Source organism: Zingiber officinale, chromosome 7B (genome assembly GCF_018446385.1).
Source record: "Zingiber officinale cultivar Zhangliang chromosome 7B, Zo_v1.1, whole genome shotgun sequence".
Classification (NCBI taxonomy): domain Eukaryota; kingdom Viridiplantae; phylum Streptophyta; class Magnoliopsida; order Zingiberales; family Zingiberaceae; genus Zingiber; species Zingiber officinale.
In genome coordinates this window covers 866,483-885,582 of record NC_055999.1, presented here as the reverse complement: position 1 = coordinate 885,582, position 19,100 = coordinate 866,483, and the positions used below count along the sequence as shown (strand labels likewise).

The 19,100-nt window shown below is 40.5% G+C and overlaps 2 protein-coding genes across 2 annotated transcripts; one reads left to right on the top strand and one right to left on the bottom strand.

Annotated features, from left to right (window-relative positions):
* Positions 1-3,169: 3,169 nt before the first annotated feature.
* LOC122003451 (E3 ubiquitin-protein ligase PUB23-like) lies at positions 3,170-4,795 on the bottom strand. Its single transcript, XM_042558554.1, has one exon. It carries the CDS (start codon positions 4,586-4,588, stop codon positions 3,344-3,346), a length of 1,245 nt encoding a protein of 414 aa, XP_042414488.1. The 5' UTR covers positions 4,589-4,795; the 3' UTR covers positions 3,170-3,343.
* A 4,968-nt stretch (positions 4,796-9,763) lies between these two features.
* LOC122007384 (protein MKS1-like) lies at positions 9,764-10,354 on the top strand. Its single transcript, XM_042563253.1, has one exon. It carries the CDS (start codon positions 9,764-9,766, stop codon positions 10,352-10,354), a length of 591 nt encoding a protein of 196 aa, XP_042419187.1.
* Positions 10,355-19,100: the final 8,746 nt, after the last annotated feature.

Sequence of the window (19,100 nt, the reverse complement as noted above, 5' to 3'; positions counted from 1 at the left end):
AACGAGTCGAGCATAACTTTGAAGTGAAAGTGAAAGCTTCTACTACAAAAAAAAAAAAAACAGTTTTACCGACAGAATTATCTGTCGGCCTTCCGTCAGTATAATAGGTTACCGCAGATTAACGACGGAAATACAGTTGTTGGTAATCAATTTGTCGAAAGGCCATTACCTACGGAAATAGGACCTTCCGTCGGTAATAATATACCGACGGACCATAATTCCGTCGGAAACATTGCCGGAACAGTGATTTTGGCCATGGAATAAACTACCGACAGAAGCCATCTTCCGTCGGTAATTACCAACGGAAACACTTGTTCCGTTGGTAATTACCGACGGAAACAACTATTTCTATTGGTAATATATCGATCTACCGACGGAAATAAGTGTTTCCGTCGATAGATTTTCCGATATTTATCGACGGATTCTGATTTCCGTTGGTAAATTAAAAAAAAAAATCAGATTCGGTCTGTTTTGGCAATTTCCATATATATAAATTTCAAATATACAAACCATCATAGATATAATCCATTACAATCAATCCACACAAACATATATAATCCACATAAATTAAAGCACCATATTTACACAATCCACAGTTAAACAATCATAGCATTCTAACACTTCATTGATACAACTTCATACAAACATATAATCCACACTTACATCATATATATATATATATATAGACCCCCTCGGGGCGGTGTGATGGTTAAGACATGGGGTGTTGCCACATAAGGTCTTGGGGTCGAAACTCGGCGTGATCGAGCATAACCTCCTTCATGTCTTGACCATTTGCACTAATGGCTAGTAGCCACCCGTGATTTACCTCCTCCGTGTTGACCTAGGGACGGGTTGGCGGGGGCGCTGGGGGCGAGCGAATCCATAGTGCAAAGTTCAAGAATACATACCATAGTGCAGAGTAGGCAAAATAATACAAGAATGAAAGATAATGCATCCTGTCAAAAGATAAATATCAAATGATCATGTTGATATATAAATAAACATTTTTGCATATATGTATATCGAATTTTATTTATAATAAAATGATACATGAAAAAAAAATGAGCATATGATCATATGAAGAGTCAGTATGTAAATAGAACCGAACGTGACTCCTAAAACATATATTAATAAAACATTTAGAAATTAAATGAACATATTACTTTTAAAATTTCATATAGTTGTTGATATTCAGGTGTTGGTATTCATCTATATTGGAATAATCAACTGCAGCATTCATCGCATCGTGAACCATTGACTACATTGCAATATCATTAGTTGAGATATCAGGAGCAGTATAAGTTGTGGCAGATTACCTCCCACTAGAAGGTCCAATTGATTCATACACATAAGGCTCCCCGTAACAATATCAATTATAGTAATTTGGTACAAAATCATTTCTGCATATGTGAACCTTCACGGTATCCTCATCACGAAAAGCTCTATTCCTACATTTCTTAAGATTACGCGGACACCGTAACTCATCATCATTCATACATTCTGGATGACTCTTAGCAAAGTTCACAAATTTTTCAACTTGAGCAATAAAATCATTTCTAATAAACCCATTTTCCAAACGATTGTACATCCAAACTTTGTTCATAGACATTTTGACCTTAAACTAATAAATTGAAAATTAGCAAATATTAACGTACAAACACATTACAAATGAAATAACTATATTATGTTACAGATTAATATACGAATATATCTAAATTAAATCATGCTAAATAATATCAAGTACGATTTACTAAAATATACCTGAAGATGTGTAGGTTAACCGGAGAAGAGCAGCAAATGCTATCTGTTTACAAAATAAAAACACTTTAGTACAAAATTTTACTAAAAATTAACAAGTACAAAGCATAAACTATTACTACCTACCGACCAACACAGCAGTGTCCAACGCAGCAACGATCACCAAGGCAACGTCTGGAACAGCCGGCTCACCAGCAATAGGCACAGCGACCAGCGGGCCGCCGGCCGCCGGCACATGCAGCGGCCCGCTGGCGGCGGGCACAGTGGCCATAGCGGCCAGCGGCCCGCTGCCCGCTGCCGGCCGGCAAACCCGCCACCGAGGGAAGGGGAACGAGAAAAATCGAAAGAAACAGTGAGATTCGACTTACCGGCCGATCGGAGGAAAACCTAGCTCACCGTCGTCGTCCGCGCGCGTGAAAAGAAAGGGTCGGCCTCGGGAGGGTTAATTAGGCATGTTTACCGATGAAAAGTTTTTCCCGTCGGTAATTCCGTCGGTAAAATTGTATTTTTTTTGTAGTGTTCTGTCGTACGATCTTCTGTCTGAACTAGCCGCCAACCATGCCGCCTGTCAGCGGCATATGTTCCCAAAAAGATAATATCCAGCTAGCCGTGTCTTTTACTAGGCCAAGCGGAATAGCCGCTCGGAGGAAAACCTAGCTCACCGTCGTCGTCCGCGCGCGTGAAAAGAAAGGGTCGGCCTCGGGAGGGTTAATTAGGCATGTTTACCGACGAAAAGTTTTTCCCGTCGGTAATTCCGTCGGTAAAATTGTATTTTTTTTGTAGTGTTCTGTCGTACGATCTTCTGTCTGAACTAGCCGCCAACCATGCCGCCTGTCAGCGGCATATGTATCCAAAAAGATAATATCCAGCTAGCCGTGTCTTTTACTAGGCCAAGCGGAATAGCCGCTCGGCTCGGCTGAGTGTGTTCTCTGGCCGAGCCGGGAGGCCGCTCGATCGCCCTTCCATTTCTGCATAGCTCGATCGTAAATCCGCTCTGTTTTTGTAGCTCTATATAAGGTCGAGCGGGAAAGCCGCTCGGCGTGCTCTTGTAAATACCTAGCAAATTTTTTGAGTGTCGAAAGCTCGGAACCTCGTCGAACTGTTATGATTTCGGATCGGATCTTCCTTATCCCGTTCGGGCGACCGTGCTACTCGCTCGGCGTGCTCTTACAGATACCTAGCAGTCTTTCTGAACGTCGGAAGCTCGGAACCTCGTCGAGCGTCCGGTCGGACGAGCGTGTTACCCAATCGACGAGTGGTCTAGGGGTATTTGATCAACTTGACTGACCCCCATTATGACACTGACCTCCATATCCTAACACGAGGTGGAGCCTTTCTCCCCTTATCACCGCATCAACTATAGTTATAGATCATGCGAAGGGGAGCTGTTTATTAATTAATGGATCGTATATACAATTTCAATTTTTTTTTTATTATCGATAGATAAATATTTATCAAGAAATCACTATAACAATGTTCGCACTGTTGCGAAATTGCGATCAAGGGAAAAAAAAACAAAGCAACTTAATTTGATCATAATGTCAGACAACAAACGCTCTGTTTGTTTGTCGTAAAGATTGGCATGCTACAAACTTGGATATGAAATCTGTAAGTGAGGCGAGAGGCAAGGCGATCTCCTCCACGCCGCCGCGTGCCACTTCAAGATGTCCCTCGCCTTCTCCTTCGACTTCTCGCCGGAGTACTCCGCCTGCAGCACCAGGCAGAGCTTCCCCACCGCCCCCACCTGCATCATCTCCCGCACCACGCGCGGCGTGGCCGTGTGCCGCGCCACCGACCATAGCACGCTCACCGCCCTCTCGCTCGCCGTCTCCGACACCCGCGCGCACAGCATCCTCTTCGCCACCGCGGCCACTCCCGCGGCATGCGCTAGCAGCTCCGCGCGGCCTTCCGCGCACCGGCACGCCCGGTCCATCGCCACCAGCGCCAGCTCGCACGCCCGCCGCTCCGGCTCATCCAGCAGAATCTCCACCAGCGCGCCGACCGCGCCGGCGAGCGAAGCCTTTACTCTGTTCCGCCCGCTCCGGCTCGCAGACACGAGCAAGTGCAGCGCCGCCTTCGTGGAGACTCGGTCCTGAAGCGCGCGGACCACCTCGCGGAAGAGCTCCTCGTCGAGGGAAGCCAGCCGATGGCGCGGGAGCGCGCCGAGTATCTGATTCAGCAGATGCACCGCGTCGTCTCGCGATCGGTTGCGATCTTCGCGTCGGCGTCTCAGGGTCGCCGTCAACGACTCGACGATGCCCGGATTTCGTGCGACCAGATCGGCGAGTCCTCGTTCGCCCACCTGGATCGAGCGGAGAATGCCGAGCGCCTCGTCGCAAACCGTCGACGGCTCAAAACCGTCCCCATTTTCCTCGCCGACGATGACGGAGGCGAGAAAGTCAACGGCCCCTGGGGCCTCCTCCACGCACCGCTTTCCGTGCTCGCTTCCGGCGACGATGCTCCGCAGCCGGCGAAGGGCGGGGAGCGGATGCTCCCCCGCGTCGTCAAGAAGCTCGGCGACGTGGGCGGCGTCGACGGGGGAAATCTTGGTCGTCGGAAGAGGCGTCTCGCCGGTATCACAGGAGTTGGCGGCGGCGAGCCAAGCTTGAATCAGGCGGAGCAGAGTGAGGTTGGGGGTGAGTTGAGCTGAGTCCGGCAAGGTCAGGTTCGAGACTGGACAGGTGTTGTGGCGACCGCCGGCTAACTGCCACCATCTCTGGATGCTGTCGCGGTCGTAGGTGATGCCGGTGGCGAGCGTCACCGGATCCTTCATGAGTTGGAGAGAGATCGGGCAGAGGAAAAACGACGGCACTTGCGCTTCTTCCTCCATTGCTGAAAACGAGATCAGAATTCTGAATTTATCATCAAGTACGAAAGTGATTAATCTACAATTTGAAGAACCAGCTGGAGATTAATGCACTGTAAGAAAAAGAAAAAGAAAAAAGTGGAGCAAGAAGAAAAGACGGATTCGAATTCCAGCGGCCTCCCCGCCGTGGATTGGACTCCATTAATTTCCTCCAAGCTACTTTCCATTTTAGTCCCTATAGTTCAGTATTTGTACTTTTCTCCTAACAATTTCGGAAATCGGGTCCACTTGCTGTCGATAAAACTTGTCGCTCTTCAGATTATGAAGTTAATAACTGATTTGGAGGTAAAATGTAGAATTCGGAAATAGTTTGGGGCTAAAAGGTTAAAATTTTGAGATATTAGTCCTCGCTTTTTATCCAAATACAGAAATGTAATTCTGCTTTTACTGTTTACACTTCTTTTACTTTTTTTTTTTTTCAAAAAAAGGGGATGCCTTTAGGATTTTTGATAAAAGAGGAGGTTATTTCGAATTCTGAAATATGTTTTTCACGTGAGCGAAACCTTGGCGACGGTGCAGCCACGTGAGCCAGCACAAAGATAAGCCAAAATATAAATGAAGGGAGATCGGTCAAAGCCACTCTTCGCTACGTTTTAAATGTTTAGTTACGACATCCGTGCCGACCACCACGAGCACGTTGACTTTGGCCGACAAAATTGCGGCGGCTCGCGTGGATTTACCGGATATACTTTTTTTAATAATAAATTTGATAGCTGGATGGTAATTATTCGTTGGGCGATAAGTATGAAAGGGTGGAGATTGCAGTGATCCAAACGATTAAAAATATTCTGATGCATAGAAACAGTTGGCAGTGAAGGGCAATCACTTGGTTTTCTTATGGTCCAAAATAAGAGAAACTTTGTATGCGGTCCTTATTAGTAAATATAATTTTACATATAGTCCTCATTAGAAAAAAAAATTATTTTCATTCTCAAATTAAATATACTTACAATAATTACTCCTGATAAAAAATTTAAAAATAAATATAATTATTTTTAAATTTAATACATTAAACTAGAATTAATATATTTTCTATTAAATTGAGCACTATTCTTTTTCCACCTCAATTGGATGAAAAATATATTAGATTTTTTTTTTTAAATGGTACTTAATTAGATGGAAAATATACTAATTTTTTTTTAAATAATGCTAAATTTAGGAGGAATTATATTACATAGAAAAAAAATCATACTTGTTGGTGCAATATCCCCTGGGTTAAGGTTGACCAGGTTGACTAGGCTTAAGTTGGCTCAAGTCTAAGTCTTGATATTTAGGTTTCAATATTTGACAATATGTAGAGATTACAGGTGCAATTGTTCGATTGGAGAGATTGCTGGAGTAATTCACCTTTAGTCAAGGTTTGACCAGATTGGTGTGAAGAAGAGTCAAGTAGGTCAAGGTTGACTGGATACTCGACTGAGAAAGTTCTAACTGGAGGTTAGGCAGTTGAAAGTCTTGGTAAGTAAAGCCAGGTGAAAGTCCCAGTGAGTGAAGTCGGGCAGTGTGAAAGTCCTAGTGAGTGAAGCTAGGTAGAAGAAAATCCTAGTGAGTGGAGCTAGGTAGAAGAAAATCCTAGTGAGTGAAGCTAGGTAGAGGAAAATCCTAGTGAGTGAAGCTAGGTGAAAGTCCTGGTGAGTGAAGTCAGACAGATGGTCCTGGTGAGTGAAGCTAAGCAGAGAAAAATCCTGGTGATTGAAGTCAGGTGAAAATTCTAATGAGTGAAGCTATGTGAAAGTCCTGGTAAGTGAAGTCAGGCAGATGGAAAGTCCTGGTGAGTGAAGCCAGGTACAGAAAAATCCTGGTGAGTGAAGCCTGGTAAAAATTCTAGTGAGTGAAACTATGTGAAAGTCCTGGTGAGTGAAGTCAGACACCTGAAAATCCAGATGAGTCAAGGTTAACTTGACACCTGGTGTTGGGAAGTCCAAGTAGGTCAAAGGATTGACCGGATACTTGGCACGAGAAAATCCAGATGGGTCAAGGGTGACCGGACATTTGGTGGAAGTCCAAGTGGATCATGGAGGACCGGATACTTAGCACGAGACGGTAAGTCCAAGTAGGTCAAGGTTGATCGGACACTTGACACGAGGAGAAAAGTCCAAGTGGGTAAAAGGGATTGATCGGACACTTGGTAAAGGAGTCCTAATAAGTCAAGGTTGACCGGATACTGAGCATAAGGTTCCAACAGATCACGGTTGACCAGATGTTGGAATTAGGGACTCTAGACTTGGTTTAAGCAAGTCAAGGGGAGACCAATCGATCAACTGATCGATTGGCACTATGCTGCGATAAACAGCTGCTCAATCGATCAGTCGGTCGATTGGGAGCCTTTATCACAGGCACAGAATGCTTCCCAATCGATCAGCACCTCCAATCAATCAGTCGATCGATTGGGCACCTCCAATCGATCGGCCGATCGATTGGGCACCTCCAATCGATCGGCCGATCGATTGGGGGCTGGTTTTTCTCGCGTAATCGCGAGAATATCTAAATCGATCGGTCGATTGATTCAGCCATTTTCCAGAGAGCATAGAAGCGCTCTGAATTAATCGACCGATCGATTCAAGCCTCCCCAATCGATTAGCTGATCGATTGAGATTTGACCGTTACACAGGAAGCGAGCGATGGACGGCTGGGATGGCGTAGATTTGACGTGTCAATCGATTGGGAGCCCTAGGAGCGCGAAGTATATAGCCGTTGCCGAGCTTCTTCTTTGTATCTCTTCTCCCAATCTTCACATGACTTCTTCGACTACTCGCCGCCATTTCATGGAAGCTCTTAGAGACAAGTATTGTTACACATCCAAGGTTCAAGAGATGTTTACAAGCATCAAGTGAGCAAGAAGAAAGATTTTCAGATGTATTCTTTGTATTTTTCTTCTTGTATTGAGTTTTATGCTTGGGTGAGTCCTATACGAGGTTTCTCCACCTCCGATAGTTATCGAGAATGAATGTTTTTGTTAGTGGAGTGTGTGTCGTGTGCGAATCCTTAAATTAGTCACCTCTTATTGAGGTGGATACTATGTAAATCCTACTTGTTAGCGTTGTATTGTGTTTCGTATTCTTTCCGTTGCACATCATCATCACGAAGCAAACAACGAATGTGCGACGAGCTATTCATCCCCCCAGCATATTTCGACCCTAACAGTGCTCAATTTAATAGAAAATATATTTGATTCTAGTTTAAAGTGTTGAATTTAATAGGAATTATACTCTTTTTTTATACTATTTGTAACTAAAAAAATATGAGGGACAATTTTAATATAAAATATACTCTAGTATAAAGTGCCGACTTTAAGAGAAATTATACTCATTTTACCATATTTTCCATAGTACGATTTTTTTTCCACCTTGATAGAAAATATACTAGATTTTCTTTAAATGATACTCAATTAGATAGAAAATATACTAGATTTTCTTTAAATGATATTAAATTTAGGAGAAATTACATTAAAATAGGAAAAAAAACATGTTTAATTTAATAGAAAATATATTTATTTTTAATGTAAAATGTTGAATTTAAGAGAAATTATATTATTTTGGACCTTTTGTACCTACAAATCTTATGGGTAATTAGGTAATAATATTTGCAGGAGAGAATTGAAGTAAATAAAACTTTACATGTAGGGAGTGGAAATAAATTTTTTTAAATTAAGAATTACATGTAAAATTAAAATTATAATTGGAGATTTTTTTCTACTTTCCCGTCAAAATAACGGTTTATCTTTAAAAATAGCCCAAAATAAATTCTATTCTAGTTTCATATGGTAACACTTAATGTATAACAATTTTAATCATTATGTTTATGGTAAGACTATTATAATAACAAACACTAATTATTTATTTATCATTTTAAAAATATTCATATTTCAACAATATTGTATGGGCAAAGAAAATTTATTTATATTGATGGTTCAAACGCGGAGTTTAGGCTTTTAACGACATTAATTTTTGCACACAATTTAGCCCAACAGGCCTAATTGAGCTGGCCTAATAGTTACTATTATATTCAGTTTAATCCAATAAAAATATTTTTTGAATATTGGAATAGCTTTTAATAAAATCGGAATGAAATAGTTATTATGGAAAAAAATCATAATCGAATTCATTAGGTTGCAAGTTTTGTGCTCATAATTTATTCATGCCGGCCATCTCAATTACAGGCCTTCCAACATGGAAATGCATGAAGAATTCAAAAAATGACACAAGAAAAAGACAAGAGGAAGAAAAGATTCTTCCAATGGAGTTTTAAATAAAGATTTGAAAGGCTGTTTATTCGTATAATTAATAATTTAGTTGGTGAATGATGACTATATTCGTTTCAGTACTCTCATCAATCTGTTTTAAGGCTAAAGATATAATTAGTAATCTAGAATGTGGAGAAAAGAGAGTAGATCTTTTGGTCTTCTTTTTTATAGATAGAGAATTGTTAATTTATAATTACGGTTGAATCGTAATCACGATCTAATCATAATTGGTTGTGATTTTTTCTTGGATTCATCGTCCCCTTCAAGTTATAATCTGATTTAGAGAGGACGAACGGAGGCCTCCCAGAGGCCACCAGTGGTGGACAAATGACCAAGTTGTTGGACGCCGAGCGGGGATGGCCTCCGGACGGCTTCCGATCACCCTCTCCGAATCAAACTATAATCTGGAGGGAACGATGAATACAGAAAAGAATTGCAACTAATTACGGATGAATTACAGTCACAATCCGATAGTAATTATGAATGATCCATCATTTAACCCATTAAAAAAGAGGATTGCTCCCGCGGGAAAATGCTCAATTTGATCATTCATAGAGATTGACTTTACTGTTTAGTAGATCATGGACAGTCTTTGGCCTGCAACATTTATTTTATTTTTCCATTTTTAATTCTTAATTAATACTTGCGGGTTTAAAAAGACAAATTATGACCTGGTCCAGTTGTTCCTTAACTCTTAATTTGATAATTCAATTTGTCAACTCATTTAACTTTGTTTTATTTAAGAATCAACGGTTTGTTTAGACAATTTTATTTGTATATGTGATTATTATTGTTATATAATCCATCAATCTTTCTCTTTTTAAGAAATCTTAATTATCAAATTAGCACAAATCTCTCGAGTTAATCCCATCGCCGGAGCTGGAAGAAGCGTAAATATGGACGGTTCCTACCCCTCCCTGAGCCAGCCATCGCGGCGGCGGAAGATCAAAGGCCCCCGGCCGACCCCGCTCGACGTCCGCACCGACTCCCGCAAGATCATCAAGAGGCAACTGCCGGCGCCGCCTCGACGGCCAGTGATCATCTACAACGTCTCGCCCAAGGTCATCCACGCCCACCGCAGCGAATTCATGTCGCTGGTGCAACCCCTCACCGGTCTCGCCTCACCGGCGCTGCCGCCTGCGTCGCCGTCGCCTCCATTAATATCGCAGGCTGCTCGTCCCGCGACGTCCGAGAAGACCGCCGGCGCTTCCTCTCATCCGTTGACCATCGGCAAGCAATTGGCGGAGGTGCTCGACCAGCTGGGGATCGACGCTGCGATGAGGGCGACGGCGGCGGCCGGCGGCGTCCTTTCGCAGGTTCCGTCTTGTCTACCGGAGACTGTGTCGCCGGAGCTATTCACGGTGGCGCAGCGCTCTGTGAAGTCGTTCGATGAGCTGAGTCCGGTTTTGCATGGCAGTGGCATGGTCGTCGCAACTCCCTCTCCAGTTGCATGTTGGGAACTTGTCGACCAAAACCAAGACTTGTAATCAAATCCAACAAATATTTGATAAAATCTATCGATTTAATCTATAAATAGATTTAAGATATAATTATATTAAATTTGTATTTTATCGAGATTTTAATTCATCCTTCTTATATATTTACTTTTAATTAATTGTTCCAAAAAACCAATTAGAGTCGGTAGTTTGATCGAGGCTTGCAAATCAGACGATAAAGAGAGCAACGGTATAAGAGGTTGAATATATATTTTAAAATCTTAAGATGTTATTGATTTTAGGTGGATTAATGTTTTTTTTTTGAATATTTTATAAAGAGATAAATTTAAAAGATGTTGAATGGAACTTTTATTCCGTTAATAATTAAATTAAATGAGATTCAAGATTTCTTCATCAAAATCCCAAGTGAGCTAGCTTTTATAAAATAATTTTTTAAAAAATATAAAAAAAATAAGTTCAACTTAGCCACTAATTTTGGATTGAGGTTAGAAAATAATTTCTATATATGAATAAAATCAAATTAATGCTTTAAAAAAAATAACTTTTTAAAATACCCGTGGTAGTTTTGATATAATCAATTAAATAAAGTTAGGTCTTGTTGGTATTTAACTCATGTGTCTAAGTGTGCAGGAACTTAAGAGCACAGGAAGTCGAGCGAAAGACGTAGCTAGTAAGAAGGACGGTACGGGAGAGAGCTGACGGGCTCGGTGCGTCCGAGATACGAGGTGCTGTGGAAGAATACGCGAGCGGGCGAGAAGGAGCCGCGCACTATTTCTGATGGACGAGAAGCCGGAGCGGAAGTTTGCTCAAAGACTGGAAGTTGGGTTCGGGCGAGCCCTATTCCGGATGGCCGAGAGAACCCATGTGGAGCCAAAGCGGAAGACCCAGACCCAAACAAGCGGAGCCAGAGTTGAAAAACCCAGACCAAATAATTAACATGATGTTAACTTGGGTCCGGGCGCTCGGAGCAAGCTTTTTTCCGGAACGCGACGTGGCGCGTTCCGGTGTGACGGGGATAAAAGTTTATTCCCTCCCAGGCACTTGGAACCCTTCTAGACGTCCCGATCAGAGCTATAAATGTAACCTTGGTCCCAGAAGATCATAACAACACTTGTAATTCATTTCTTTTTAATCTTGTTGTGTAACTAATTGCTTTAATTACTGTAAAGAGGCTTTTCCGTCTGAAGGAGAGTTTAGCGTGCTTTTATCTTCTAAATCTGGCATGCCTATCTTATTTCTAATTTCTTATTTTGTTTATACAAGTGTTAACTATAATTAAGCGGGAAAGTTCAAAAAAGATTCATTTTTATTTACAGGATCATCCATCTCCTCTAGTCGGGCGCCCAAAGGACGAACAATTTTAAGATACTTAATAAATAAAATAAAATAAATAAATTGATGAACTGTGCCGTATCACAAACTAAATTGATGAACACCATGAAATTAATGCCAAATTTTGTTCATTAAACAAATGGAGTTGATATTCAATGTTATCGCTCTCTGTATGTTCAAAGGAGGCGACTCCGAAATTGATGAACTGTGACGTATCACAACTAAATGATCAGAATCAAATTAATTGTAATTAAGAATTTACTTATCGATCTATCAAGAAATATCATCGACAGTCTTGCCGATCAAACAAATTAAACAGCAACCTTATAGAACTAAGAAGAAAGCAGTTAATTACATAGTAAATCTAAAGCAGAGCATAACTAATAACGATCATCATCATCAAGCCAATGAATGCCTGAACTGAGAAACGGATGGTCAGACGCTACTCTTCGGCGGCGGCGGCCGCCGGAAGTGAGAATCTGCAGAAGGGGCAAGAATTGCTCCGCTTCAGCCACTCCATCAGACACCCTTCGTGAAACGGATGGCCGCAAGGCATCGCCAAGACCTGACCCATCGCCTCGAAGTCATCGAGGCAGATGGGACACGAGCTACCTTCTCCAGCAGTTACCATCTGAAGCGCCTCCACCGCCGCTGCAGACGCCGGCCCTGGCCCTCCGCCGAACTGGACGCCGTCGGCATCGTCGTCGTCGTCGTCGTCGTCGTCGCTCCCGTACAAATAGTCACTAGTCTCCCAAGAAAACATGTTGCGAAGGTCCCTGGCAGAATCGGAAGGAGTGACGAAGGGGATTTCAACGATGGAGAAGAACTCCATAGAGACTAACGCCGTGACCGGAAATCGTTGAGCCACCAAGCAGGTGTACAAGTGGAAAGCTTGAGCGAGATGCTCGAGATCGTCAAGGCGCACGCAATTCGCAACGACGCGGAAGAACATCCGGGTAATCTGCTCCCTCCAGGCGGCCGGCTGAGAGTTGATGTGGAAGTAGGGCTGGCGAAAGGTGAAATGCGAGTCCTCGGAGGTGGAGGCGTCGGAGGAAGAATTCCTCCGGCAGCGAAAGTGCGAGATGATCAATTGGGGCGGCATCATGTAGTCTTGGTCACCCTCCAAGGGCCGTACCACCACCCGCCCCTTCATGCGAAGAATAACGCCGCCTGCCTCGACGCTTGCCCACCCAGGAATCACCGTCGGCGGGGCGGCACTGCCTGCGTTGATGCTCCACGGCCACGCTAAAGGATCCATGAAGAAGGAGAAGAACAGAGATGGTGGAAAGCTCTGCGAAGCTCTGCGATATATATATAGAGCTGTAATGTCACCGTATAATTTAATTATATTAGGAAATTCTGAATTCTGATTACTGTTGGATTAGGAATAGACAACTGTCAAACAATTTTAATCATAATCTGATAAATAAAAATTATAAGTCTGGGATGGAATCAAATTACTGTTAATTAGTTTCCAATCTAAATTTGTCATAAATGGTAAGGAAGAGGATGATAAAAGCAGGCATCCTCTTTTAGAAGAATAAAGCAAGCCTTTTATACATCAGTCAGCAACGATTTTATCTTGAGTGATTAGCTAGGTACTCTATTTTAAATTTGGATATCTTGTACACCAAAAATAGAAATCAGACTCAAACAAATAGAAATAGAGGTAACTTTAATACTGTTTGATAAAATATATAGGATAATATTTTTTTTCTGGTGAACTATGGATCATCCAAGTTTAGGTCTGAACCATTTAGGAGACACAGATGCACCAGGAGGTTGGGTCAGATAAAGTTATGTTGACCTTGAAAGAGCTTGATAGTGTTTATAGGGAGATCGGCAATGCTTATTGAGAGCTCGATAGTGATTATGGGGAATTTGGAAGTATTTGGAATAACTTTGCTAAGTTAACAAGGTTGGAGTTGAGTCTTAGAAGATCTCACTTGTAGATTAACCCTGTTGAATTAAAGTGAATCGAGGTAGAAGGTGCGTCAATTGCATAAGGACATCAGGTCAAGAATTCCTAAAGTTATCTTGTCAACAATAATGAGCGACGGTTACAAACATTGAAAAAAAGACGTCTGTTACAATTACAAGAAGGTCATAGTTATGAGCGTCGGAATATACAATCACATGAAATAAAGACATCAAAAAAAGAGGGAGCGCAATTGCTGAAGGAGCAAATGTCTTTTCTCTCTTATCTCTATGTATAAGGTAACCATTTCAACAAGAAGGTACTTCAAGACTACTACTCTCATATTGTTCTTCCATTCCTTTTTTTCAATTTTTTTTTCCAATTCTGATTTGAGCATCGGAAGTTCACATCAAAGTGTGTCCCCTTCCGACCTCTCGTTGGTCTTTTTAACAAGATAGAGAGGAGTTAGTCCATCGGGATTCTATCTGACCAACCTCCATCAGTCAAGCATAAACCCAATCCGATGAGGATTGACCTGTTAGAAGAGGGGAGTTGACTCATCCCTGTCGAATTATTTTAGCACCGTCTATGAGAAATCTGAATTGAGGTATAAAGATGGGAGAATCACATGGAAGTCAGGGAGGATTAGTATCGAGAGTAAGGAATTAAGTTCCCCCACTAGAAGGGGTGACACTCATGGCAGTTTTAGCTCAAGAGTACTTGTGACAATAGTCTACACCAAATCCTCCTCCAATGATTATGCCTGAGAGGATGTTGGCTCTTTAGGAAGACCACTCTCGTGAGTCGACAATGCCTCTCCCTCATAACCCTGTGGAGGGGAGGATTGTTGCACTAAGAGAGAGAAGGATCATTCGACACTTACTCCTTTCTCTAAAAAAATCCTGAATGTAGAATTGTTGAGTCGATTCCAACCATTTCGGATCGGTAAGTACATAGGCTTTGCAAATCATTTGGGTTTGTTTCGAGAACGTTGCCCTTTTACATCAATACTTTAGAATGTAGAGTTTTCTAACAAGTAACAACTCTAGTGATACGGTGGTTAAGGTGGACCCCCCGGAACGCAGGTAAAAGTCCAAGATGTCGACAGACAAGGCGGTCAAAGTCAAGAATCAATTAGTCCTCTATGTAATCAACAAAACCTAGAGCTCATCCGACCAGACGATCTCATCGATCCGACCGTACCCTAGGGTTGATCAGACCTCAAGTCCCGACTTTCGATCTCCACAGGTGGAGTTTGGGGCAGATCGAGGACCCACCCGATTGGACCTTCGGGGTGATTGGGCTTTATGTTCCTACTTTTGGCACATGCACAAGGCCTGAAAACAAGTAGCTCCATCAACTGCTCTAATGGATTGGACCAATGGGTCAATCGAACAACTTGGGTGCTTAAGCCAAGTAAAGACGAGAAGTAAAGGCTGAGTCCCCGATTATACTCAGCAAGGTCGATTTAGTAATTCCTGTGACTAGTCCACTACAAAAAAAGCATCCGTATAGGAGCGGTTGTTTAAGAGTGATTTTAATACCGTTTTTGAAAATCGACCAATTAAATCGGTTTGAACTAAATCGTTTCTATTGCAGGACCTTTTAAGAACAATTATGAAACCACTCTTATTGCATAGCTTTAGCATCGATTCGAAAAAACCGCTACTATAAAACGCTCTTAATGATGCAACTATTAGAAACAATCTTAAAATTGCTAATATTAGATACTTTTAGTAGCGGTTCTGAGTAAAACGCTGCTACTAATTATTTCTATTGCTCCAACTTTTAGGAGCAATCTTCAAACCGCTCATATTGGATTCTTGGAACAGAAGTTTGTGTAAAGCGTTATTATAAACCACTTCTGTTGCTCTAGTGGTTTAGAATTGGTTTTTAAACTGCATCTATTACATAGTTTTAGCGCCGATTTGCATAAACCGCTTATATAAACCACTCTTATTGATAAACTTTTAAAAACAATATTGAAACTGACAATTTTGGATACTTTTAGCAACCATTCCGTGTCAAACTTTTCTACTAACTATTGCTATTAAAATAACTTCTAAGAGCAGTTTACAAACCGCTCACATACATCCGGATGCCCTGTACACTTAGTCAGGCACTAAGTCGGGCATGGGAGTTAGGCAGCATAAAATTATTCACTTAAACTACCTCTATTTCTTATAGCAATATCCTAAAATACTCATTTCTTTATTCAGTAGAATCACCTTAACCATGTGATCATTGCTAACATAAAATTTTTATGATATTTATTTATAGGATAAAAATCAAATTTAAATAAAATTTTTAATAAAACTTATTTAAATTAAGAAAATTTAAATTCAATTTTTTATTTTTTATTTTTTATTTTTTAAATTTTAAATTTTAATTTTAAAATTTTTAAATAAGAGTACTTATATAAAAAAATTTGACCATGCACCTAGTATTTGAAAATGGTACAAATTATTTAATATTTAATATATTTATAGATATTTATACATTTATATTATTTTTATTTTATTCAAATTAAATTAATCATATATGACTAAAAATATTATTTTAATATATAAAGCGCAATGCAAATAAAAAGAGAGGGGTGTTTTTCTTAAAATTTAAAAATATATTATATGATCATTTAATATTTATTGGTGGTTTTATGCTCTTTTCAATTTTCACATAGATGAAAAAAATATTTTCTCAAAATTAATTAAAATTACACCGCGTTTCAAATTTATTTAATTTTCTAGTATTTTTTATTTATACATTATATATTATAGGAAATATATAAATTTAATTTTAATTACATGTCAGCTTAGAATTGGAATTGTCTTAAGTTGATTGATTTTAATAATAAATTTTAATTAATTAAAACCTAAGTTTTAATTAACTCTACATCTATTCAGTTAGTTATTCTGTCGCACGACGCCCTGCCAAGCAACTATGCTGTTGCCTTTTCCTTTCTTCCATTCTTCCTCTCCTTCGTGAGTGCACTCGTTGGCATTATCTTGTTGAAGCCACCATGCAATCATGTCCTGCTACTACCAACCACTTGCTCGTCGAGATGGCAAATGACAGGTTGAGGCTCACCACTCGACATATGCCTTTAAAATTACTTTTTTTAAAAAAAAAATGGGAAGGAGGCCTATTAAATTGTAATAGTTAAACTATCTTAATATTAATAAGGATCAAAATCAATTTGCTTCTTATGATATTTAAGGATCTAACACTCTATCTATATGGTAATCATGTATTGGATAAAACAAGTGTCATGGATTGATTGTGATTTTGATATTATTTACCATTGGATTAGAGTCAATCCAATGGTTGAATATTGCATTGTTCAAATTAGAAATGCCCTTTCTTTCCTATTTAAATGCACACCTCTTTTCATGGCGTGCCCCTTTCTTTCCTACTTAAACACACACCGCTTTTCATCGCACACCGCTTTTCATCGCATCCAACCCTAATCTCGCATTCTTCTATCGACGCACGCCCCTTTTCATCGCATCTAATCTCACATTCTTCTACAGATGCACAATGGTGTTTCAGACGAAGCAGATGGTGCGAAGTCTACTAGCGGCAAGGCGCCGAGGAAGTCAGATCCCGCGACTAGCGACGTAAAGAAGCCACACCGCTTCTTTCCAAGCACGGTGGTGTTGAGGGAGAGATCCAAAAGTACCAGAATAGCACGGTGTGGCTGATCCGAAAGTTGTCGTTCCGGCACCTGGTGCGTGAGATCGCATAGGACTTCAAGAGCAGATGAAGCAAATGCTACAATTCCAACCGCCCCATGAAGCTGAACACCGGCAACTCCCTACACCAGCCATGCCTCCATGCCACAACCTACAAGACCTCACTGGTGAGCCTTGCTTTCTCCTTCAAATTTTAACTCAATCACTAGCAATTAATCTTGCTTAAACTATGACTCCACTACTCTATCCCGTGTGGGGGAAAAGATCCATGTCCTTGTCAGTGTTGAAAATTGGACCAACAAACAAGTAAATAAATTACTTGTCTTATACTAACAATAACAACACTACAACACCTTTTTTTGTGGATCACTCACAATTCTAAGACAAAGAAGAGAAAAAAAAAAACTTTGACTCACAAATTGATACTTGATTGATGAATGAAACTAAATACAAGGTAGAGTATTTATAGTACTCTTCATACAATCTGGACCGTTCAATTAAATTAAATCCTAGCCATTGAAATTCTAATTCTTATCCATGAAATGAGAAAAACACTCTTGACCACACGTTTAATTTTATCTTTTACCAACTCGTCATCTTTATCTATTAGAAAAATAAATAATTAAATAGCAAATCTTATCTATAACTCTTATCTTTTATTGGATAAGTTTTATCCTTTATTTGGGTTGGAGTTGATATTTAACACTCCCCCTCAACACCAACCCTTTGTACTATGCCGAGTTGATCACGAAACATTTTGAATTTGCTGGCGCTCAAGCCTTTTGTGAACAAATCTGTAACTTGATCATCTGTACTGATTTGTCTCATCTCAATTTCTTCTTGGAGAACTTTTTCTCTGATAAATTGATAGTGCACTTCAACATGTTTAGTTCTTGCATGAAAGATCAGATTTTCCGCCAAACGAATTGCCGATTGATTGTCACAATATATTGGAACTGCATAATCAACTGGTTGATGTAGGTTATTTAATAGTTGAATCAACCATGTGCTTTCTTGAGCTGACATTGCTGCTGCTCGATACTCAGCTTCAGTGCTTGATAATGATACAGTTGGTTGTCTCTTGCTGCACCAAGAAATTGCTCCAGAACCAAGCTTAAATAAGTGACCAGTTGTTGACCTTATGGTGTCATGATTAGGGGTGTAAACGAATCGAATCGAGCCGAATATGCTGAAAATTTTAAGGCTCGAATTCGGCTCGAAATAGGTATATTCGAGTTCGAGCTCGATTCGAAGCTCGAAAATTTTAAAATGTTTGGTTCGAGTTCGGTTCGAAATAGGGTTCGGGTTCGAATTCGGCTCGAAATATTCGAACATGTTCGCGAACTATTCGAATTATTACTCGAAAATATGTTCGAAAGGTTCGAAATTTATTTATTTAATATATATTTAACTTATATTAATAAATATTAAGGCTCGCGAGCGGCTCGAACAATATAATTTGGGTTCGAGTTCGGCTCGAAAAAAAGTTCGAACATGTTCGAGTTCGGCTCGAATTCGATAAATTCGAATACGAATCGAATATTTTTCGAGCCGGCTCGAAAAGCTCGCGAGCCGGCTCGATTCGTTTGCAGCCCTAGTCATGATCTCCTGCATAGTCAGCATCACAGTAACCAACTAACTTACAGTCTCCAATTCTTTTATACACAAGACCATAATCAATTGTGCTCTTTACATATCTTAGTATTCGTCGAACTGCTTCCAAATGAGGCTTCATTGGATTTTGCATGTACCGACTTATTACACTAACTGCATAAGAAATATCAGGTCGAGTTAAGGTTAAGTAGATGAGACTGCCTACCAATTTTTGATACAT

Excerpts from the sequence above, each read along its gene's own strand:
- LOC122003451 (XM_042558554.1), bottom strand. The coding sequence starts at position 4,588 with ATGGAGGAAGAAGCGCAAGTGCCGTCGTTTTTCCTCTGCCCGATCTCT.
- LOC122007384 (XM_042563253.1), top strand. The coding sequence starts at position 9,764 with ATGGACGGTTCCTACCCCTCCCTGAGCCAGCCATCGCGGCGGCGGAAG.